The sequence below is a fragment of the Molossus molossus genome, unplaced genomic scaffold, assembly GCF_014108415.1.
Source record: "Molossus molossus isolate mMolMol1 unplaced genomic scaffold, mMolMol1.p scaffold_m16_p_8, whole genome shotgun sequence".
Classification (NCBI taxonomy): domain Eukaryota; kingdom Metazoa; phylum Chordata; class Mammalia; order Chiroptera; family Molossidae; genus Molossus; species Molossus molossus.
Genome location: NW_023425402.1, coordinates 36492239 through 36518074, shown reverse-complemented (window position 1 = coordinate 36518074; position 25836 = coordinate 36492239). Strand labels below are relative to the sequence as shown.

At 33.8% G+C, this 25836-nt stretch overlaps 1 protein-coding gene across 1 annotated transcript in view; it reads right to left on the bottom strand.

Moving 5' to 3' along the window:
- RIMS1 (regulating synaptic membrane exocytosis 1) overlaps positions 1-25836 on the bottom strand; it is a 428918-nt gene that overhangs the window by 139435 nt on the left and 263647 nt on the right. Inside the window, exons 6-8 of the mRNA XM_036248759.1 lie at positions 2654-2721; positions 1955-2065; positions 4-103 (exon numbers count right to left, since the gene is read on the bottom strand). Of these exons, the coding sequence (XP_036104652.1) occupies positions 4-103; positions 1955-2065; positions 2654-2721 (279 nt within the window). The remainder of the gene's footprint in view (positions 1-3; positions 104-1954; positions 2066-2653; positions 2722-25836) is intronic.

The following is a 25836-nucleotide window of genomic DNA, read 5'->3' as shown; positions in this document are numbered from 1 at the left end:
TACCTGCTTTTAAATGTCCAACTACATCTGCAAGGCTACCCTTCTTTACTTTGGTGATGAAGGCACCAAGGCGTCCTAAGTCAGTCATTTTTCCTCCAACAACCTGGATAATTATAAATTTATAAGTGCCCAAGACTGAAACATAAGTCTATTAGTTTGAGGAGTTAATCACACAGTCTTTTATGATGTATTTAGAATTGAGAGTGGGAACATTCATAAAGTGAAATACATTTTTGATTAAAGGAGCTGGCAGCATAGTTTTAAAAAGAAAACATCACCTCATTATATTTAAGATGACCATGTATCCTAAGGAAGCTATGTATTGATTACTTATCTTGACCCCACAATACAACGGCGACATGAATGATGTGCAGCCTTAGAAGACAAATGCTAGACCTTCCTTACTTACCATCAGACAGGGAGTGTTTGTTTTGACATTAGCATTCATTAGCATTCATTTTTCTTTATCCTCTCAATTCATGCCCACCATGTGAATTATATTTCTGAACGCAGATAATGCTGCATGGGCACATCAGATCTTGATCTCTTTTGTATATTTTTAGTGGAATGTAGGTCTAAAACATAAAGGCTAGGAATTCAAACCAACAACAGGCCACTTCCGGGAAGCAATTTACTGTGGTCAAAGAGTAACAGCCTAAGTTTATCTCTGCTACTGAGCTCCTCATCTGAAATATACGCAATTTAATCTGACTCTCAAAGTCTGAGTTATATTACAGAATATTTAACACTGTCACCTGGCTTTTCTACTGTAACTAAAAATAAATACCTCTGAACATTTCTAAGTCTAATTTCTTCCAAAACAGGGGCTATATAATGTATAATTAGAAGTCAGAGAGATATTCTCAAAGGTTGAGACTGAACCACAATTCTTAGGGATGTGCCCATTAGTGGAGGTGATCAGAATTATCTCATAGCAAGAGAATTTATGGTAATAATCAATAAGGTGATACTATTAAGTACATTAACTTAAAATTTTAGTTGGATTAATAGTCAATGGCTTGGAAGAAGTCAAACTATCACACAACTGTAATACAATCTCTTGGTAAATAATTTTAAAGACATCTTTAAATTTTTCTCTACGTTTTCAAAAGCAAATAAAACCATGTGATTTAACCCACATGCACACACATAATAAAACAAAATGCATGCATATATTTTTCCTACAATAAAATATAATCTGTAATTTATTAGTTTTTCATTTTATCTGTTAAAGTAAATTAATATTTATAAAGGAAACATTTACTCTTTTGATATTACCATAAATTCTATTGCATTTAGAAAACAATATTTTAATGAATATTTTATGTTCTTTGTCAAAATATAATAAAAGTATGCAGTCCACATTATCTAACTTTACTACCACCCATTAAAACCTTTTTGGTATAAAAAATTGTCCTTGAACTTTATATTCAGAGAAATATTCTTTAGTTTTCCTATTTTATCGTAGTTTTCTAATATATCATTGCCATATTAATAAAGTATTTTTAAAATATTGATGACAGTCTGAGGAATACAGTAGACCCAGACACATGGAAGTGGGGCACAGACTGACATCCCTCAGAAGAGGGGATGGGGGGTGGGGGGGTGGGAAGAGATAAACCACAGAACTTATATGCATGTATGCATGATCAATGGACATGGACAACTAAGCCGGGGACAGGGTGGAGGGTGGGGTGGGGTGGGGGGTGCCAATGGGGTAAAAAGGTAAAATATCTGTAACAAAAAAAAAAAAATAATAAATAAATAAATAAAATATTAAACTAGATGAAATATTAAATCTATCATTAGTTAATATATTTAACAAGACATATTCTCTAGAAGGACTTATCTGGAGAAGAGAGAATAATATTTAAAACCCATTGTCAGAAACTTTGTTGAATCCAGTCCATACTGAATTCACCATTTAAGAAACATTTTAAACCAGCATACTTACTTTCAGACCCAGTAATGCACCTGATTCTTTGGGCATGGTTGTTCTCTTGTTAAGAATAACACGTCCAATTAATCGGTCCCCCTCTTTAGAAGGTTGCCACGTTACAGGATGCTAGTAAAATATGAATACAGTTAAAGAATAGTTGTTTTCTTTCTTACAAACACATAATTATTCGTTGTCACATGATATAATTTCCTTCAGTTAAAAGACATTGTAGAGGGAATCTTTGATTCTGGTGAGCTCTATCCTCGGATTGTAACAATTTTCATTTACAGTTATATTTTATTTGCAGTAGATACTTATCATAAGTAGTTCTAAAAGTAGTCAGCAACTAGGTACATCCCTAAAAACAGGTACATCCCTGAAATAAAATTAATTGAAATTTAAAAGTATATTTGCTTATATAAGAAAACTGATTTTGTATTTTGAGTTGCTGTTAATGTTGCTATCTTTAACCAAATAATATATAATTTCTATACAGTCATCATTTATTGATTTATTTTTATTTAAAATTTGTTATAATTATTCAGTGATAATATTTTTATTCATAACTGCTCTGTCTTAAATGAAATCATACTTGCTCTCATAAAATGTATAACAGAGCAGAAGAAGATTACTATCTATCACATATCAGACCAAGGACAATAAACAGCATATATTACCCCTAAATTCCAAACACTCACTTCCCAGAAAGCTTACCGAACTAATCGGTGATGTTTCCCGGCTATGCCACGTGGCAGGATCCAACCAGTAATAATCCAAGTCACCTGTACAATATGGAAAAAACGAAAGTGTAACACTTTAAAGTAGAGAATGCTTTAATTATTTTAAGTATGACTTCTTCAATCTATAAAAGATTATGAATATCATAATCTTGAGTGTGTACATCCTAGAATGATACACTCCTGCATTGCAAAGGCTAGGACTGGAATTCTTGGAATGAATGTGTGTTACAAATGCACTTCAGACTATAGGAGAGCTTCATTTTACTGTCATCATGAGGCCTGAAACATACACAAAATGTATGGAAGGCACTGGATTAATCCATCCCACTCCCCCTCAAATGACTATCCACACCAAGGCATAGTCTGCCATCTAGTGATGCTTGCTAAAATTTTATTCATGGAATTGAGGTAAGTATTTAAACTTAGTGTCTCCCTTTCTACTCTTCTAAATTATATCATATTTTTCAAAATTATTCCTTGGCCTCTATCCTTTTTCCTTATCATCTGAAAAAGAAAACAAATCCTTTTAGGACATGGTGTTGAGAAATTAATTATCAAGAACAGCTTTTAGCAAAAGAGTACACACAAATGACAGAGTATTCAATTTTACTAAAGTCATAAAAAAGATTTTACAATTCTAACTTTGTAAACACAAACTTATGAACCTTTAGTTTTAGTGTTTTGGCTCAAAAATATAATGCTAAAGAAAGCATCTGAGAAAAAAAGAAAAAAAAAACAAAGGAAAAATTCAGTGTTTTCAGTAATTGCCCAGAAAGGGTAGAGTGGGAAAAATAACCTTTGTGAAAAAAATAACCTTTCACATTTCATATATCAGATTAAGGCAATTAAAATTTTTCTCCCTGTGGATCTTGAAAGAGAATATTAAGAGCTTGAGTAAAGCATGCCAGTTAACCATGAGATGTCTAGCTGACGACTGGGGATATATGTTTGGCTGATGTCTGTGAAGGTCCTAAATAAAAACTTTTTATGTAGACTACAGACATGGCAGATGTAGGCACTATAAAAGAAATGTAATAAAAAATAAACATTTCAAATATGCAAGCAAAAAATTCCATACACTGCAGCTCTGGTCGGTTTGTCTCAGAAATAAGAGCATTGGCCCATGGACCGATGAGTTGTGGGTTCGATTCCAGTCCAGGGCAAGTACCTCAGTTGTGGTTCGTCCCTGGCCCTGGTCAGGGTTGTGCGGGCGGCAGCCAGTTGATGTGTCCCTCTCACGTCGATGTTTCTTTCTCTCTCTTTCTCCCCCCTCCCGCCCAATCTATCTGAAGATAAATGGAAAAATATCCTTGGGTGAGGATAAAAAAATCCATACATTTCAGTTTAAGCTCTTCCCATTTCTTTTTACATTATATCATAAAGAAGTTGATGGAGAATGTTATACACACTACAATAAATACAAAAATGTTCTTCAAATATGTCATATAGATAAAATATATTCTATAAAGGAATGGATATTAAAAATTGCATTAGCAGCAACTATAGTCTGTTCAAATTTACTCTACATGGAGTCTACATCCCTCTCAAAATCATACACTTTAAAATGTATACACGACTTGGTGTCAACAATTAGAGATTTTTAATCTCCTACTGGACCACTTCAGTTAATGAAATAGAAAAAAATTAATAAAAAGAAACTCTTTTATCCTTTATTTTTATTTTTAAAAGTCATATGCTTATTTTTAAAGTTGCTGTATCTTTACTATCATAATAATAAAATGTTTTCTTTTAAAAAAAGCATTTATAATAATAAAATTAAAATTAACTACAAATATCATGTAAAATATTATTGTAATTCATAAAGCTTTCTCCCTAAAATTTCATATGCGTAGTAATAAAGCCTGATAAATTCTTAAGTGCTGATTCATTTTGAAATGCTGTGACAAAAATAAAACCACTTAGATAAAAATACTAATTTGAAAGCTGCTTTGAGAAGTCTTTGAGGTTAAAAAAAAAAAAAAATGATGAACATCGATCCTATTTAAAAGACTACGTGTAACCAAACTTTGTTGTGCGCTTCAATGACCTGACTCAGATCTTAAAACATGTATACTTGGGATTCTTCTCTGACTTGTGGGCCAATTTCTCATATAGTGGTTCAATCCTCTGTTTCACCGAATTTGTACTAAGGAAATCTAGATAAACCTGCTCCTGAATGTTTGCTTATACGTAAATAGCCAAAAGATGATGCTTCTGGTACTTTTTTTTTTTTTTTAATCCTCACCCGAGGACATTTTTCCATTTTTTGTTCAGGTAGAGTGGGAGGGTGAGAGAGAAAAACATCGACATCGATGTGACATCGATGTGAAAGGGGCCGGGGACAAACTGCAACCAAGGTACGTGCCCTTAGCGGGAACAGAACCCGGGTCTCTCTGGACCGCAGGCCCATGCTCTAACCGCTGAGCCAAACCGGCCAGGGCACTTCTGGTACATTTTAATGATGGTACCCGAGCACACTTTACTATGAAAACACTGCTTCCAAGCAAAGTTTATCTATCATCTATAAGCTTTGTAGAATAATGATCTTGAGTGGAGAGTTTAATTTAATTGGTTTGAGATGCGACAAATACAGTTGGCCAAGTGATTTCCAGCCACCGATAACTTTTACCTTACACTGGCAGTGATAATATGAATGCTACAGATTTTTCAGGTTAAAAAAATATGTCCCCTCAATTTTGGCCATAGATAGTATTGTAGATATCTACTAAAGTCATACAATAATATTTTATACATTTTAGTATACAGTTACACTTCCTTCACATTCTGAACAGATTCTTAAAAGTTTTATCTCTAGCTTCCATTATCACCCATTAAAATATAAATTTTTTGTTTAAAAACAAAAAAATAAAATCTAAAATATAAATATGTAGTTTTAAACTATATTTGTTTCTTCTTTCCATGTAATTACTAAATTTGAAGATATTATTAACTTTTTAAATACTCTAATTTGTGCCCGGCTGGTGTAGCTCACTGGTTGAGCATTGATCCATGCACCAAGAGGTCACCGGTTCGATTCCCTGTCAAAGCACATGCCCAGGTTGTGGGCCCAATCCCCGGTGTGGGGCATGAAAGAGGCAGCCAATCGATGTTTCTACCTCTCTCTTTCTCTTTCCTCGCTCTCTAAAATCAATTTAAAAATATTTTAAAATAATTATATAAATACTCTAATTTGTCTATATAAGTCACATCTCTCTATTATTAATGGAATAAGTAAAACTCAACAAAACTTTCTCCTAAAATATTCAGACTCTAGTATTTCATTAATATAAAACATTTTCCTTGATTATTTTTCTAATACTTGATTAAAGATATTAATTTCTAGTGGCATGGCTACAAAATGATAAATTCACAGTACAAGGAATTAATACAAAAGCATTTTGGTTCTAATATTCAATATAACTATAAAGGAATAAATTTACTATAGTAATTAACCTAGATGCAGGAAATGTTTGAGTCTACTGAGATGGCTCAATTTCATAAATAGCCAACTTCAATGAATCATTATAATTTTAAGCATTATTTTTTTGTGGAGACTTTAAAAATAGACTTTTATCCTATCCCTTGGGAAAAAAATATGTGAAACAATCCATAAGCAGTCAACTTTCACTAAACAATTAAAAGTCAGTTAAATGACATGTGGGCCTTCCGTAAAGAGAACTAACTTCCTAAACTCAGTTCATTATGATTTGAGTATGTAACAATGCATACACTTGGATCTCTATGATTTTAAATTCCGTATCTTATATCTAATGTCAAGGCACAAAGGATTTCAATAAGACCAACCAAAGTCAATTGAACAAAAACACATTCTAAATAACATACATGTATGATTGAGTGGGTATGAGAATATAAAATCTGTAAGGAGAAAACCATAACTCTAATTTCATATATTACATATCTATTTAACAATTTTCATGACAGTTACATTTAACAACAAAGAATGTTCATCCAATGTGCAGGAATTAAAGAAAAGCTTATATATACACTAAAGCCTTGCAGCATTAAAAAATCTGGAATTTTTCTTATCTCCAGTAGAAATATACAGCATATTTTTTTAAACATCATTATAATAAATGGTGATTAAAGATGGGAATCAAACTTATTAAAGACAAACTCACAGTAACCCTCCACAATTTCAAATACGTATCATAACGGCACTATTTGTCATCTCAAAAAATAAACTGTACTTCCTATATAATACAGATTGTTGATATTTAAAAATTTATAAAATTCATAGACCAAAAATAGGAAAAGTCCTCCCTCTCGAAGATTCCCTAAACTCTTAAAATGTTTCCTTCTTTTATTTTTATTTATTCTCTACAGCAGGATATGTGCTGAAAATAAATGAAATTAAATCAAAGTTAATCTTCTTTATCAGAGCACAGCACACAAAAAATTAAAATAATGGACAAAATATATATTTATTAAATGTTTTATGTAGTACATATACAAAAGCCAACTCAAATCTAAGAATGGGTTTTTAATTTGAGACAAATTAAATGGTCAGTACATATGAATTAATAAATATTGCTTTGGTTATAATAACAACACACATTTTAGCCCATTGTAATATTTTACAAAGACATTCTTTTCATTGACAGGAATTAAAATGAGTCTAAGAAGTAAGGTAAAATCTTAACTTCTGATTAATATAATGAAAATACACCATTTTGAAATATGTCCATCATATTTTAGAAGACTATTTCAGATAATTTTATTTCTATCAAAGGTGAGTCCACTCCCACTCCTAAATTATATACAACAGTGGAGCTAACGTTGGAATAAATCAGCAATAATATTCTATGTAGCAAAGTCCTAGAAGGCTTAATTTCACCTATATTAAATTAGCAGTCAGGGATAAGAAACAATATTATTTAATAGGACTTACTTTCTAAGCAATAAAATAAAATAGGAAGATATACTTGTTAAATTTAATCATTAGTCATTAGTCATATAATCTGTGAAGTATTAAAACCTATAAATAAATACTACTATGTGTATTGATGCAAAATCACAAATAATTACTGTTAGAGTTCTTACTGTAGTAAAAATATTGGCCCTCAAATACTTTTTAGTGACTTCATTCAAAAGCCACATCAGTGTTCACCCCACAATTTGATGGTAGGGCTAGGCATCTTCAAACCATTGGTCTTCAGCAAGAACCTCTTGAATAATTCAAGTAACTTAAAATCCATTTTCCAGTTTGGGCCCAGGACACATACACACACACAAAATGTCACTGTAGAAGAATTACATCATCGCCAGCCCTTAGGGATTCATTAGGGTGGCAGGTCTCTAAATGCATGTTAGAAGTTTCACTTTCAAAATTCCCCTTTGTTCACAATGCGTTCTGTTTCTATCATAGAACCAACAGTATTGCTCACTCTCTCCCTTCAGTATATAAATTTGATGGTTCAAGTAAATGCATTAACTGTTACTTATTAAGTTAATGAGGTGTCAAAGATGCTTGTATTCAGAAATTATTTCTGCTCAACAGAACCTCCAGAGTTGAACTACCTGTAAAGAAAGATTGAGTATTTGCTTGAGAGCCTGTGATGTCATCTCTGTGCGTTGTACGTAGCTTATCTACAAAAGAAGAATTTCATTAACATAATTTACTAGAGGTGATATTTTTCTGGTTATATGTATTTTTTTTGGTGAAGCTGAGAACTAATTTTTGGAATGTCAACCTTACCATCACATAATTCTACAAAGCAATTATAGGGGACTCAGAATCAACATTTCTGGTTGAGTTCTGAGCTCAGTCATTAAAATAAAGCCTCAACTTGGGAGATAATAACTTCTATAGTATTCCATTGTTCTTTCAAGGGTATGATGACATAATGTAAACAAAATTGCTTTATCAATTACATAAAGCACCACAGAAATGCAAGTTGTCATTAGAGTATAAATTATATATTAAAAGTATTTTCAATAATAACACTGATACACATTTCTGTCAATTCTAATGCCATGTAAAAATTAAGAAAAGATGTTTTTTCTGCCCACAGTTTATTTGAAACATTGAATAATCAGAGAAGCACACTGTATTTTAATTTCTCTATTAGCATTATCTCTTATCTGATATTTACAATTATGTTGTTTTTATAAAACATAAAAACCAGCCATTGTGTAAAAAAGAGCATTGTATTAGAAGTTGGAGACTTGTAATTTTAATCCTAACTCTGCCATATTAGGTGCTTCTCATGATAAAAGACTTTCATTTCCATAAACCTTATCCCCCTCTGTAAAATGGGGATAATGCCACTATCTCATAAAAGTTTTATGAGCACTAAATGAGATATGCCAGATTTGTAAACTATGAAGAACTTTAGAAATAGATTTTATCGTATAATTACATAATTGAGATTACAAATATAAAATCATGGTGTTATAGTTGAATAGCTGTGATAGCTGATATAGGTAAAATCAGTAATCTTTGCAAAACACATGGGTTTAGAAAAATATTAAAGCCACTTTGTTTATAAAAATTATTCATTAGCCTGGTATAAATCAAATGCACAAGTATTCAGAATAAATGAATATTTTTAAAATTCCTATTGTTAAATGATGAGAAGTAACATATATAAATATAGCAAGATAAATCTTCCTATTAATTACAAGAAAGCCAATGGAAGCCTAAGGGATTAAGAATATGGTTACTTTTATAGTCAAGCAATCTATACACTAAAATGTATACAGATATACTCCTAACCAAAAATATCTAGACTATGCAGTAATTGACTTGATCGGCTTGCACAATGTATCTTTAATCTAAAAATAAGCATTTTGTCATTTCTTCTTTATATCATATTTTTATTTGGGAAAACAAAATACATGTGGTGTATAAACTAAATATTTCAGACTGAATTTCTTCAAGTCATGAAACAATTAGGTTATTTTATCCCTTTATATATTTTTTTCTGGTGACTGAGGATACCTCTGAAAATGTTTCCTTGCAACCAGTCTGTATTATTCCTTAAAAATTATGTGGTATACACATTAGTTATGGAAAACATTTTAATATTTATGTTCTAATGAGTTATAAGCATCCTAACTTCCTCAGATTTTTAAATTATATTCCTAACAAAATAATCTAAATAATACCAAGATTGATGGTCTTAAAAAATAACAACTATAGGTTTAAATATATAATGGGGTCATCCTTGATGATGGGGCTTTGGGAAAACACAGAAAATTGTGTGACTTTAAATAGGCTAAAGTCATTGAGAAATAAAAGGCTATTTGAGAAGGTGAACATCAGTCATCGGTTTAATTTTTCCTAGTTTTGAAAGTTACATAATTTAGATTTTTGAGACTACATGAAGCTTTAGGGTTCAGAAACACTCCCAAAACACCATGTTTTGCAATGACCTCTTTACTCTTTACCTCCACATTGATCTGGTGCTACAGGACTCAAAAGTGGTTGGTAAGTGAAAGTTCCTGAAAGTTTCAAACAATAACAACAACAACAACAAAAACCACACACACACACACACACACACAAAACACCTTTGTGCCTTAGAACAATAAAATAAGGATATTCACAGTCTTCAGGAAATCTGGAGCAGACTATATTTATTATCTGTATCAAGTGATAATAAAATGTATCTAAAGAAAAGTTTAAGGTGATTGATTGATAAAGCAAAAAGATTTCCACAAATAATAGTTTAGAGAGGAATAAATTTCATGTATAAATATGGTTTGAGGACTAATGACTGAAAAATTTCTTCCCTGGGGTAAAAATACAGAATACTAAGTACCCTGGATGGCAAATCACAAAATTAACAATCTTAGGGAAACTTTTTTGTTTCTTCTAACACAATGACTCTTCATCAATAAGAATTTGGGAAGTGCTGCACACAGGAGGGAAATATTTTACTGCAACTTTCCAACTGACCAGGCTTCCACATTGACACTGAGTATTCCATTCACGTGGGAGAACAGGTTGTCACGTGCAAAGCCTCGGAATAACCAGCCAGGAAACCCTGTGGAAAAAATTGGGGTTTATTTGTTTTCATTGTTTGGGGACTGGATGTTAACCACAGGTTTAAGAAATTGTAGTGCTGGACAAGTTTACAGCACATATTATCAGAAAGCACTTGAGATGTAAATATCTTTGATAAAGAAAAATGTTAGTGTTTATCCAGACCTCACATCCAGGCAACGCTAGCAAAATAATATTAATTTGCAATATTAATTCTGAATGTCAAATCAATTTCTACCTGCCTCTACATCCAAAGACATAAAAATGAAAAATATGGAGATCAGTACATTATCATGGTTTTGGTGATATAGATAATAACAGTCAAATAATGATAAATATAAAATTAAGGGTATATAGAACAAAATGGAAGTACTTATGAGGAATTGCTACTGCTTAAAATTTTTAAATATATGATTAAGCTATAAAATAGTGGAAAAATATATCCTAGCAAACATTTTAGGTAATATAAACAGATGTTTTAAAACTAGCACTCCATCAAAGCAAGTCACTGTAAATATTGCTTTTTTGCTTTCTTTTTTGTTTTGTTTAGTTCGTCTTTGTTTTTATTTTGGCTATGCAAACAAATAATTTATAAACATATTAAAGGACTTTTTTTTTTAAGTTGGATTGGCAGTAGGAAATAACTAGGCATAGAAATTTGGAGAAGATGTTAAAGCTCAACATTGTTCTGGAGAATAGTGCTAAGTATCAGTATTTGTAAACAATAAAAATTAGAGCCATTGAAAACTAGGCTGCAAAACACTGCAAGGTCATTGGTCTAAATCTCTGCCGCAGTGCATAAGAGGTCAACCTGTATAAAAGCAGGTCCCTTTAAATGTGCCCCAGCTCCATTTGATGGAAAGTAATTCAAGTATGAGAAAGCACAAAAGGCAACGAAGGGAAAAAGGTAATATTCATAAATGCAAATAGACAGCATATATGCTTCTTATGATAAAGCAAACTCAGTTAAGGATGGTCAAAGATGAACCTACTGACTCAAGAAAAGACTTCTCTTCCAGAGTTCCTAAACATTTAAAGTTTGGATTAATCAGTCTAAAATGATCTTTCCATTACAATAATTTCTTTCCATTATAAAAACAGCTTCATCTTAAATTTTCATAACAAAACCCATTACTTTAAAAAATAAGGCCAAGACTTAAAATGTTCAACATGGTTTCTTGGCTTGGTTGCTGGTGCTCTCTTAAGAATGGGACAGCCCTCTCCTCAGAAATGCATGGTAAACTTAATGCCCGGTGTGTCTGCCTCATTAGATCAATGACTCCACAATTACCTAGCTGCACTGAAAAAGTCCCAAGCTCACTTCAGAGAGTACTTATTTTTTAATACAGTGTACCTTAATATTTTTGAAATATTTAACTTAAAACAAGAATACCTAAAGAGGTCTTTGTGAGGGAATATGCAGTAAATCTATTAAGATATTATAAAATCTAACTCTGAATTAATCCAGACCATCAGACAACCGTGCACCTGTACTCACACTGCATTTCTATACAGTCCCCTTCCCCTCACTCCTCCTAATATTACCTTTATATACTGTCCTTTAACATATCACTATATGGATCATAGGGATAATGGTACTCACATATGGATCATGCTGCAACTATCTTCTCTGTGAAACTACACAAAACAAACTTCTTTCTGATGTCGCTATCAGGAAAAAATTAGTGTGTACTTAAACAATTGGTTTATTTTTATGCTATGAAAGCTGTACATTTTGTAACTGATGGAACTCTTCTCACAGGACATGTGATAGAAAGTTGATGATTTAATCTGCAACCCAATTTTCTACTCTTATTCTTACTCACCAATCTTTTCTACACATTGTTAACTTATTTCAAACAGCTGTATTTTTATATTTGGTAGCTAACTTTTGGTATTAAGGTAGATTTTTAAGTAGGAATTTAAAAAATTACATATTTATACACAGAATAGAATTTATTATAACCATTTTCATTAAAATTCAGATTGTTTTCATTCATCAATCTCAAAATATCTTTGATACAATGAGAAACAACTTAAAAATTCAATTGATGTATAGGTGTTAGTGTATCCATAGCTTAAGCAGCAGACTTTAGTCAACAGCAAATTAGCTTATTTGTGAATATTGCCAAAAAAAGGGAAAGCAAGTGAAAAGGGTTCTCTTCTAGCAAAACATCACAATTCTGAGCTCCTAGACTTTATTCCTTCAAACACCCAGTAGGCTTTCACTCATAATTTTCGTCACGATCATGAAAGTTTGTCTGTTATTCAACCCACAGGACCAGTGCAGATGCACACTGCCAAACAGCAAAGGGCCCGTACGACAAGCACACTGACAGCAGTAAGATTCAGAAAAAAGGGCACAGGGACATTAAAAAAAAAAAATCAAACAGGTTAAGGTCTATTTGTCCTTAACACTGTGACACTGTGAGTAGCTCCTAATTGTACTAATAGACAACATGTGCTAATAGCCATTAGGTAACAACTGAAAAAAATTACTGTATGAAACATAAACTTTGATGAAAGTAGGAAGAAATCCCTTTTACAGACTCCCTGGTAAAAAAAAAAAAGAAGAATATAAAATTCTGATGAGAAAGATTTTAATTAAAATAATGCAAATGAAATCAATAATAAGTGGCTGGCAATTGTTTAACATATTGGAAAACTCAGCTATCCAGAATGTGGGTTTTGAAGGTAAGATTTTATAATTCCAAAATTAAATCACTACTCATCAATGCAACAACAAAAATAAACCAGAAACAAGTAGTAACTGTTTATTAAATGCTGCATTAGATTTATGGTGTATTGAAATTAATTATTCAATACACTATAAATATTAATTCTTATTTTCTCCCTTTGAATGTTCTATTTTTTGATATTTTGTGAATGTAGTACTAAAATGCGAAATAGAGTGTTAATTTCCCTTTGCATAAAGTCCTACATACAGAGTGGCAGAATTGTCTTCTAAAGATATTTATTTAAATTAGTGTCTCTTAAGTAAGAGTAAATCAAGGTGAATAATAATGTCATTTCTGGGGCATTGATCATGTAGCTGAATTAAATTGTGAAATTAACAGATATTTGGTGAAAAAATTGAAACTTAATAATGTTAATACTGATCAAAAATTTTTAGTGACATTAAAACTGAAATTTAAAATTAATCTTTGAATAATTTGTGAAAAATATTAAATTGAATATTATTTCAATAATGTTAAAAATAATAATTTTTCCTGTGTTCTCTAATGCAAATTTTATAAATTCATACCAAATCTTTCTACTTGAGATACAGAGTGATATCACTCACAAAGGCAGTAAATATCATTAAGTAATTTCTCCAAATAAATATGAGCACATTTAAGATTGACAGAATAATTCCAATGATCTTAACAATATAAGATGATCATATACTATACATGATTTCAATATAAACAAACTCAAATTTTAGCTAAAATGGCTTACTGACCACAGCAAGAATCATCTGAAGAAATGGATGGACCCATGAGAAATATCAAATTATAACAGTGATTATAATAGTTCCAACATTAAAGAAAAAGTCATAGTTTATCTTTCTCAAAATATAAAAAAATACATATTTTACTTGAAATAAAATTAAATACATTTAAAGAACTTAGATTAAAATAATTGTTGCAACTGTATTCTAATGGTTAAATACTAATTTTTCAAATGAGAAACTATATTACTCTAGCCTGGCCTTTTTTTTTTTTTTTTTTTAACTGATGAAAGGGATAAAAACATTGAAAGGAGACATCATGCTAGCTTTTATAATTTATCAAGAATTTCTATAATTTTATTTATTTTCCAAGGTGATGCACTAATAGTTTTGTTTTGTTTTTTTAATCCTCACCCAAGGACATTTTTTGCATTTATCTTCAGATAGAGCGGGAGGGAAAGAGGGAGGAAGAGAGAGAGAGAAACAACAATGTGAGAGGGGCATATCTACTGGTTGCCACCCACAGGACCCCAACCAGGGCCGGGGACAAACTGCAATCGAGGTACATGCCCTTAGCGGGAACCAAACTTGGGACTCTCTGGTCTCAAGGCCAGTGCTCTAATCACTGAGAAAACCGGCCAGGGCTGCACTAATAGTTTTTTTTTTTATCCTCACCCGAGGACACTTTTCCATTTTTTGTTCAGATAGAGTGAGGAGGGAGAGAGAGTGAGAGAAACATCGATGTGAAAGGGACACATCGAGTGGTTGCCACCCACACGACCCAACCAGGGCCAGGGACAAACTGCAACCGAGGTACATGCCCTTAGCGGGAACCAAACCCGGGCCTCCCTGGACCGCAGGCTGACGCTCTACCGCTGAGCCAAACCGGCCAGGGCTGCACTAATGGTTTTGATGACAAAAATTTTACACACACACCACACACGCACGTGCACACACACAGACACAGACATACACACACACACACACACACACACACACACCAGAACTTTGGGCCTACTACAATTTTCATTCAATGTAATTATTACTTCAGTATATTTTAGATCACACATCCAGGTATGCAGTTAGTTCACTGGCATGAAAACTGTACCCACTGGAATTCAGCTTTGTACAACCAGCCAGGGCAGATGTGGAGACTAAAGAGAGTATGTTCAAAGACACTGGATGGCAAACAAAACGGGCAACTTCATGCAAAAACTCCTAAAACAGACCCTATTCCTCATAATAAAACATTGGTTTCTCACCAATAGTCTAAAGGGTCTTTCAGATTAAACAGATATTTGGGGTGCTCTTATTTCATGCTCAATTTTCCATCCCTTTTATGTCTTCCTTGAATAGTTCTGATGACAGTAAAATCTCATAGACTAAAACAAATCTTATGTAAAGACCTCTATAAATTAAATGTCTGATCTAGAACAAGACTAGCATATGAAGTCAGGGATCACAACATATTTGTCAAAAAAGCCTACTGTCAGAGAAATAAAATAAACTCGCCTGTCACGCATTCTGAACAGAAACAAGCCTCAACTAGACCTTCAGATAAAGCATAGTCCCGTATACATCTAAATGAAAGCGCTCTATGTTGTATTTGAATTTTCAGCCATCCCTAACCCATTTACTTACATCAGTAATTTTAATCATTTATTTATATTTTTGGAGAGTTAAGCTTGGGGTGGATTTTTTCACCATGATGTGGAATAGCATAGTGAAAATATCAAATGGTAATTAAGTGGTTTTTTTTTTAAGCAAGAGTATTTTGAAGCAGGTCTTGGGTTTATCCATTATTCATAGAGAAAAACGACTTACCTTCCTATAGGCAAGATTCTTCTACCATTGAATGTCAAGTAATTTGTTTTTGTAATCTTTAAAGCATAGCTATAACCTGGGTTATGTGACCCCTTTTATATGGTGCATAGATTTAAGGGATACATATACCCTTTAAAATTGTACATAAAATTTTGTGTGCATAAGGGCTTCTCTCTCTGTGGAGAGCCCGTTGCTTCCTTTATTTCTCTGAAGGTTCCACGATCAGTTAAAGACTCCAGAAGAAGGAGTGACTCAGACTGGGGCACCGCTATGTATCTTTGGTGTTTTACCTTTAGTTCCTAGAATTATCCTTTCTTAAAGACCTTCAGCCTCAGCAGTATGCTTTCATTAAAACCCCTATTTAAGCTAGACTTAGGAAATCAAGAAACCATACTCAGACAAAATGAGCATTGTGATTACACACAGATGACAAGGGAATTCACCTCAGACAGCAGTTTTGTGAACTATCAAGAATCTAATTAATCATTATTTTAAAGTTTTAGTATCAATAGGCAAGAGAACTTACTATATAAACATGGGCTAATATTTGGATCCTGATGAGCGTCTTAAACAATTTCAAAGACATTTACTAAAAGAAAAATAATAACAAACTTCATATAATCTAAATAAATTATTATAAAACATAATCTGTAAATAAAAAGAAAACCTCAAAGTAGATAAAAAAAAAAAAAAAAAAAATGTGCCAATTTTGACCTACCAAGATTCAAGGGCATTCGAGAGAGAGTGAGTGAAAACAGAAAAGCACTGCAAGGCTACCAGCTTCTTGTTACCAAACAAGAAAAACAACTTCAAAAGCTCTGAATAAGTCTAAATATCTCACAGATGTTATACAATTATAAACATGTTTGTTAGAACCCGTCTATTTCAATCAATATGGCCCCTTTTCGAGAGTTGGCTTTGAAATCTGTTCAATATTTACAGTTTACCAAAACAAGAATGTATCTCCCAGGTCTTTAAAACTCATATACAACCTTCTTTGAAACAATGGATTTAAATTAACTAGATATTCAAAATTTTTGGTTACACTTCTGCAGAGAATTGACCAACTCATATATGATTATGACAATTACCTTCTTAAAGATAAAAGTTGGCCTACTTAAAGCAGGTTATCCAAAAATCTAAACCCATTTCATTAACCTACAATTTACAGGCATGAAAATAAGCATTATAAAAAAGTCTTCTTGATTAATATTATCATAATATAATTACTAATTCTTTATTGATTTATCTTCTTTATAGTTTGACATGCTTATTGCTAGTCTCTCTGGCTTTAGAAAATTGAGAAGAACAGAAAACATTGATTTCATTCATTAAAAGTGCCTCAGGAGTGCCTAACGAAATACAGGGAAGAACATATACTTGCTGTTCAGAGTTTAATTTTGTCTTTGTTTTTCAAATGACTCTCACCATGTCTCTAACAGAACTCTTCTCAGGAACAGTCTCAGGCAAAGCTTCAAAAGAAAAATACCTCCTTCTCCTGAAAAGCTTTCCAATTATGCACTAATAACTAAGTACCACATAAAATCAGAGTTGGAAGAGACTTGAGCAGATGATCTTTTGTACGATGGAGAATCAGTTAACTAATGAAGTTATTGCCCTCATACCTATATGTGCCAAGATTACTAATCAAAGAGATTGTTCCTTAGAGCTAGATAGAGAAATCAATCATTGTTTTTCTTTCATCTCATGTGCATCTGTGTGGAAACATGAACCCTCACAGCCTCGGCCTTTCTCTCACCATGATGAATGTCTGTGATTGAGAAGACCCAGTCAGTATGACCATGGACGCAAGATTCACAATCCTAATCAACGAGCAATAATTAGCCACTCTACAAGCACATGGCTCAATTTACAATAAAATCCTTCTATTCTCCCAAAGAACATATTTAATTAGTCTAGATTCATGAATGCTAACTAGCATTTGATAGGCAGCAAGCTGATTCAGCTTTTCCAAGTGGGAGGTTGCTGACTGCTCCTTTTCTAGTTGCCTCTGATCTTTTGGATTTTAAGCTTGTCCTCAGCAGAAAGTGGACCTCTTGAAAGTCATCTGCTGATGACTGGCAGGAGCTTTTCCCAGCTGCCCTCCGCAGTGGACCTGCACCTGAGAGGGAACGAGGGAGCAGCTAGGAGTGCTCTTGTCCCTGGCAGGTTTTCAAAGGGCCCAGCAGCTCTGCCTCCAGCAGCTTATCTGGCTGCAGAATAACACATGATGCCTTTTTCCCCTCCCAAGGAGCACAGTCTGTCAGCAGGTGCCCTTAAGACAACGCACACTCACTCATTGCCTATTTGGCAAAATAGTTACAACAGAGCCAAGAGACTTGCTGGTTTAATTTAAGAGTCATAATCTCCCCTCCAATAAAAATTTTTAAGAAGCTTCTGCTGGTAAAACACTGCAAAGGAAAGAAGAAAACTAAAAGACTTCTATTTCTCTCCTTTATTAAGAATACTGCATACCTTTAAAAATTGAATAGTATCTTTTCCTACACAGAAATGATCATGCGATGATCTTGAGCACCTGAAAAATGCCACGCCATTCCCGCAGAGAAGAACATTAGAGTCTGTTTCAAACTGGCAGAGTGGCAACAAGGGCCAGAAGGGGTTACTCTGTCGCCCAAGGTCACACACCCAACTCTGACTCAAAAGACTGAGCGTTCCTTTCCTTTTTTCTCTCTGGGCTCTGTACTCCCCTTAACTGAACAGTCTTCACTTTAGTCCAAAGCTTAGCATCACACAAAAACCCAGGCATGTCCATCGTGTGCTCTGAGACAACTGTCAGCTAGGAGAAACAAGGCCTTGCAGCCTTTGTCTAAATAATTCAAAATAACAATCTACATATATATTGATATCTTTATATTTTTATGAATATAAAAATATAAGCTTGAAGCTTCTAATTTTAGTGAAATCAGTAAAGAGGGAAAACAACTTTCTTTGATCAATCACAAAAGGAAAATATATACTTCTGAATTGATTGTGTAATATACATACATCAAGGTAAGAGTTAAATACTAAATTATAGACAACTTGACGTACACTTCAGATACTCATTTAAAACAAGGAACATAAAAATAACTTCATATAGTGCAACTAGACAAACCCCATGTATTCTAAAATGATAATATATTTGTGTAATATCCATGTTCAAGGTAAAACAGTCCTCATTTTCTACTGACAGAATCCACTGAAGTATTTTAACATCTTACTCTTTGGATAATCAAACAACACATTGCATTAATTTTACATTTGTGCATAAGATTAATATTATGGCTTAGTTTACCTGATCCTGAGAGCAACGTATGAAGTAGTAGCAACTGCAGAAACCAGCAAACATAACAGCAGCATCGGAGTGGTTAAATAAATGCTACTGGCATCAAATCACTAAATTCTAGCTAGCAATGGCAGCAAACCCACAACACTATTAAAAATCCACCAAAATGCAAGAAAAATTAAAAACAAAAACCCTGTGGGCCTTGTATTCTAAACAGAAACCATAAAGAGCCTGCAGTGTCAAACATTATACAATGGTGACACTAAACAAGGCCGTGAGTGCTGCTGTCATCAGAGCAGATCGCTGCAGTGTAGAGATTCTCAATGATTACCGCACTAATCTATGGTGCTCTGTGCTATACTGAAGAGGTTCCCTCTGTAGCAAACACCACAGCTCAGGCCGGTCCATAATTAACCATTTCCTGAAACAAGGCACAGAAGATTCTACCTTCCTGGAGGCAGAGACACAAAACACTAGAGTCCCTTAAAGCTGGCACAGGAGAAAAGACTCAGGCAGATGCTTGAAGAGCTCCTCTTATTACCAACCCCCCCCCCACCCCCCGCCCCATCCCCACCACCAGTAACAATGCACTGAGATATCCATGGACTAAGATGGCAAAGTCAAACAGACCCCTGCTGGCTCTTGGACCACAGAAAACTCACCTGAAATGATTTGGTCCCATTATCAATTTCTGGCAACGATCCTGCCAAGCCCCGCGTAACAGATCATTTCCTCTGCAGTTTCCCTATCTGAGAGATCTTAGCCCAATGACAACTGGCACAGGGAAGCATAAACCAGAAGAAGAGGAGTGAATGTTGGGAACAAGGACGAAAGTGCTTCTCAGGCTGTTCTGGTTTGGCCAGCCTAGAGCTATTAGTAGCTCGTCTCCAGGGGCAAAAGGACAACCCCAAGTAGGTTTTGCCAGGGATTTGGGCTTCATATTTCCAATATTTTAAAAGATGCAGGTCTCTGATGATTGTAGAGTCACAATACATAGTCTAATAAATTTTTTCACAGATATACAGAATCATTATCCTCTCATTAAGTCACTACGTTTAGTTTATTCACCCCATATCATGTATTACACAGAACAGCAGGCAGCAACAATAACAACAAAATTAGTTGATTTTAAATTGTCACTCCCCCAATTTCATTTTTATCATGGTATATAATTCAGTTTCCAGTAACAACAATGCACAATGATATACTTCTCCAACACACTAGGGAATGTTATTGAAAAGTAGAGGCCAACTGCTTTTAGTTTGCTTTAGAAAATGAAATGATAATAGAGAGAGAGTAAAGGACCATTTCTCATTTATTTACAGTAAATGCATTATCTTTACTTAAATCTTATATACTTGTAAAAATAATTATCTGGTAAGAAAAAAATACTGAAACATGGATCATCTCATCATCACCAAATCCACTGCAAAACATTAGTCTCACACAAATTGAATAATGTTCCCCTCTCAAAAGAAGTTGTTTTTCTCCCTATTTAGAATCTTTTTTTTTTTTCTTTTCCCCAAGGTTCCAAGTATGCTTTAAATTGACTTAAGCCAAAATTGGCTAAATTGTTGCTGAGAAATAGAAAGGGAAATAAACATTAATTGAATCACTGTTATGTGCCAAACATTGTGCTGTGTTAATTTTATTTAATTCAGTTATGTCTCATAAGCATGTAACAAAATCAATTTAACTTGTCCCATATTACAGATGAGGCTCAGAAAAGCTAATGAACTCACTCAAGGTCACATGGTTTATAAGCAGAAGAGATGGGATTTGGACTTAACTTTGATTTAAAAGCCCATGTATGAGATTTTCACTACACCATGGTAAACAGAAGCTACTAAAATTATTTTGGTACATTACTTCAAAGTTGTGCCAGTTTATGTTAAAGTGCTAGTGACCTGGTGTGAAAAACTATAACGCTGCAGACGGGGCCTATGCTCTTCTACCTCAATTTTGCACATTTGGAGCCAGCAAGGATTCTCCAGGCCACTTTATGGGTCTGAAGTCTTATGCTTGCTGAATTTAAGTTTCTTTTACCAGGTCTCTGTCATAAAGAAGACATACAAATGACATGGTCTACAGGCAGAGCTGCTGACCCAGCAAGTACACAACTGAATTAAAACACTGTAATACGTTGTGTGTACCTAATACTGTGCCTGACTTTGGAGATATCTGCTTTTTGTATATCATTTTTCCAATTTCTCTTTTCTCATTTATCACCTGGATTGGGCTTGTTTCACATAAAATCATTTAGAATGCTATTAGCCTAATATCTATCCCTCGTTTCATCTCATAAATTTATATTAATTTGGCATAATTATCTTGAGTTCCCTAAAATGCCTCCATATGATGAAATTTGTCAAATGGTAACTAACAAATTTTATTTCTAACAAAAGATACTTGATAAACCAAGTAAGTTCTCTGGAATGGTATACACATATTTCATAACTACAGAATCAAAACAGAGAATCAATATTAGAAGGGGCTAATGTTAAACTTATCTTAAAATACCCTATCTTTCATTTCTGGGTACCACATACTCTGAGAGTCCATGAATAGTAACAAGTGCCATTCACTGAGGTCACTGTCCACGTATAAATAGAGAAAAATCCTTCTATTTTAATAGAAAAATCTATCTATTAATTCAGAAATTTATGTTAACAATATTTACTTATTTAAAACATTCCCAGCATTCTGTCCATTTTGAGCCAGGTGTATCCCTCCTTGGGGTTGTATATTTCACAGCCACTCACTTAGCTGTGATTTCCCAGTCACTTCAGAGACCAGCAGACTGATTTCCCTTGGGAGAGAACACACAAAATCTAACATCCACTGCAATTTGGAGCTTGCTTCACACACACCATTTGACCTTGAGGTATTGTAGTCTAAGTCAAGTCCTGTTTGTCAAAAGGTTTCACCTCTTTCACAAGGACCCCAGGATACATTGTTTTGAAAAAGTGATTCAAACTTCCTATTTGGGGACTGATTTCCCACCAGTGATGATTCCAATTTGTCATTTATTTCTCATTCTTTGTATTAGCATGAGAAAGCAGAACAGGTGATACACTGGCTATAAATGAAACTCATGCACAATTCAGCAACTTCCTATGGTTTTTCCTTATTTTCAGAGAACACAAATATTCGAACCTTTAAATCTTTTTTTTGACTTGGCTACTACACAAGAAAATAAATCATAAATATGATTAATCATCTGATAATCTTTAGGGCTATGTGGCAAATCTAATAATATCTCTCAGAGAAAAAGATTGCAGATAAAGTTGGTAGCCGGGAACTTTGCTCTATTGAGAAAATGGGACAAAATCACTCCACCCCTGACACATGCAGAATGGGAATGTTTGCACTAGAAAAACAGACACAGAAGGAGTGCTAAATGTAGATTTGTGTCCAACTCGAAAAAAATAACGAAGTGGGATTCTCATGCCCCAAACTCATTGTCTGTTGCTTACCAGCACCTGCTCGTCGGACCTGGAGTGTTTCCTCTTCGGAATCAATAGACCTCACTTCTTCCCACCCTCCTGAAGAGACAGGTGTCCCAGGTGCACACATGACAGCAACCTTGTAAAGAAATCCAGCCTGGGGATATTCAGCCTTGCTTTCAAACAAATTCAAGATCTTAACTAAAAAGACTGCAAAGTGCCGCCTCCACCATCACTACAGTCATAACCCGTGGGGTAGGAGCAGCAGAAAACGAAAACTGAAAGAAAATATTGGTGTAAGCATAAGAAAGTCTTTTTGCATGACTGACTCAGGTCATTGCAGGCGCTGGGCAGTTATGCAAAGGATTGCTTGGATAAAATGCCTTACACAAGCCTCAGTGGGCCTGGTGGCGTGGAGACTGGTAGCATTTACTGAGGAGAAGCATATTGGCATCTCTGTTGGGTTTTAACCAGATCCACAGGGTTCAGGAAATAAGCTCCCTGCCAGATGACACTATGCTCCTAGCCATTCCTTCTGTTTATGTACACCCCAAATTACTCTAACTACTGTCCTTTCTCCTGCTGTGAGCTTATTTGTGGAGAGGGCTAAATAAAGGATTTTATGACAACAGAATGGCCATTAGCCCATAGGATGATTTCTTAAAACATAACTCTTCTGCTTTTGTTCAGTACTGTTAAAAGCAATTAAATGAGAGTTTCTTAATATTATATCTTTAATTTGTAAAGACAAAAAAAATGTTTTATTTCTTCCTGATGAAATATTTAAAGTTAGGCTATCTTTGTAAATATTATATATTCTTTATTACATGAACTTTTAAAGGTAGATTCCCTCTTCCTGTTGCTGTATTTTTCTAGCAGAGGCAAATATATATATATTTTTTTCCTAACATATGTGACATGGTACAACACTGCCAGACTATGAAGAACTAACCCTTCCTTTAGATGGAATATATACTCCTATCTTATAAAAAAAACAAGAATTATATTTTTCCTCTACCACACTAAAACAAAATTAAAACAAACAGGTACATGCAATTTTAATTTAATGATATAATTCTGCAGGTAATCATTACTCTTTTGGATTTTAATACAGAAGATAGTGTAAATAGTAAAAACAATGTATATGCATATATTCCACATTTCCTTAAGCATATTCATATGCTTCCAAACAAATCTGAGAGAGATCCAGGATGGGCAGCCTTACAAGAGAATCAACCATTTATAGAAATAGTCATGGAGTATATACCAACACTGACATGTCCTAGAAACTAAATTCTTAAATTACCAACCTAAAGCTTACACGTCATCAAACTATTATTTTTAAATTAAACTTCGGTACTAATATGACAGTCAGAAAGTACAGATAAAACTCATTATAATCAAATGCCAATACATGTTAATGTTGAAATTTTAATCATATACAACACCCTAGAAATCAGTTTTATTTCTTCATAGTCCTAGTAACTGATGCCAAAAAAGTCTGATTTCGAATCACAAATCTCTCTTACAAGTGCACTTTGACATAATAATTAATACTATATTGAATTTCTAAGTTCCATACAGTATTAGCATATTAAGGAAAGAGAACCAAAATACTATACAATAAATGTATATATTATTTCCTAATTCTCCCCAAGTACTTTCAAATGTAATAAAAAGAATCTCTACTTATCTATAGCTGACTCGTCTATGTAATTTCCTCTGCTGCTCACAATCATATTATAGGAAAACAAGCTACATTTCCACATAAACAAATATACTGAGTAATTTTAAGTAACTGCGATGTCTAGATTATAAACTACTGATGAAATGTAAATAAAGTATCTGATGCTCTACGGGGCTACAGACTGAAGACTGTCCAAGCGGAAATAACACACTGCTGCTATATTGACTGGCTTTATCTGGTTCGTGAGCCACCTGTATTGTATTAATGTACTAGCACTTAAGAATGAATGGCAGAACTCTGGGGAGAAGAAGATAAATATATTGTCTTTCAATCTATATGTGCGTAAATCCTATATCCTCTTACTGAATCAAGATTCTCAAATTTTACAACCAGTAGCAGAATACAATATCTGTGAAAGGTTATGGCAGAAACACAAATTCAGGTTCCATGCACCTTCTGAGACATGTTCACTGACTGAACCCAATCCACATGGATCTCTTCATTGTTCTTCATCTCCCTTTTTAGGTCATAAAAGGACTTTAGTCTGTTATTTCTTGCAAGTTTCACTGACTTCTACTTGCATTCACAATTTATTTCTTCTAGCAAAAGCTCTGAACATTGAACATACTAAGTACTAAAATAAAAAGAAGAAAGAGCGAGACCAGATATCCGCCTGAAGGTTTAGATGCTATTATTATACCCATATTACAGATGAGAAAACTGAGGCTTAAATATGCTATGTGACATATCTAGTCAGTGAAAGAATGAGAATTTGAATAAAAAACTAACAAAAAGTCAATGCTAATCTTGCTTTCGATCCCAACATCCTTACCTTTGGGAACTTTTATCTAGTATTAAGTACAACATGGTGTTTTTAGTGGTTCATGACTGCAACAAATGAATCTACACCAAGTGAAATGCACAGGTGCAATAGGCTAAGGTCCTTCATGAGACTAGCTTAGCTCTGTCACGTGTTGACCTCAGACACCATGAAAATGTTAAAGCACCATGACAGTCATGGCCTTATGCAAAGACATCAGTTCCATTTCCTGCCTCTCATGGCCTTGGGTTGTTCAACCCAAGCCCCCAGATATTATAAGTCTTGATGCAACCGGATGTGTTACTGAAATACCACTTGTGGTCTTTTCATTTCATTTCTGGCACTTGGAGATTTCTGTCAATTATCACAAACATATTTTTTTATACCATAAATATAAGAATTCAGTTTTTATGGCTACATGGTATTCCTTTAACCAGTGCCTTATAATAAAAAAATTGAGCTGGCTTCTAATTTTTATACTATGAACACTATTATAATAATAAATATTTACCTATATCCATTATAAAGTGCTTATCCTGTCAAGATACTCTTTGAGATGCAATCATGTTTCATAAACGAAACAGATCAGTAAGTTACAGGTAAAGATTCTGGCTATTCATAAATCTGACAGTTTA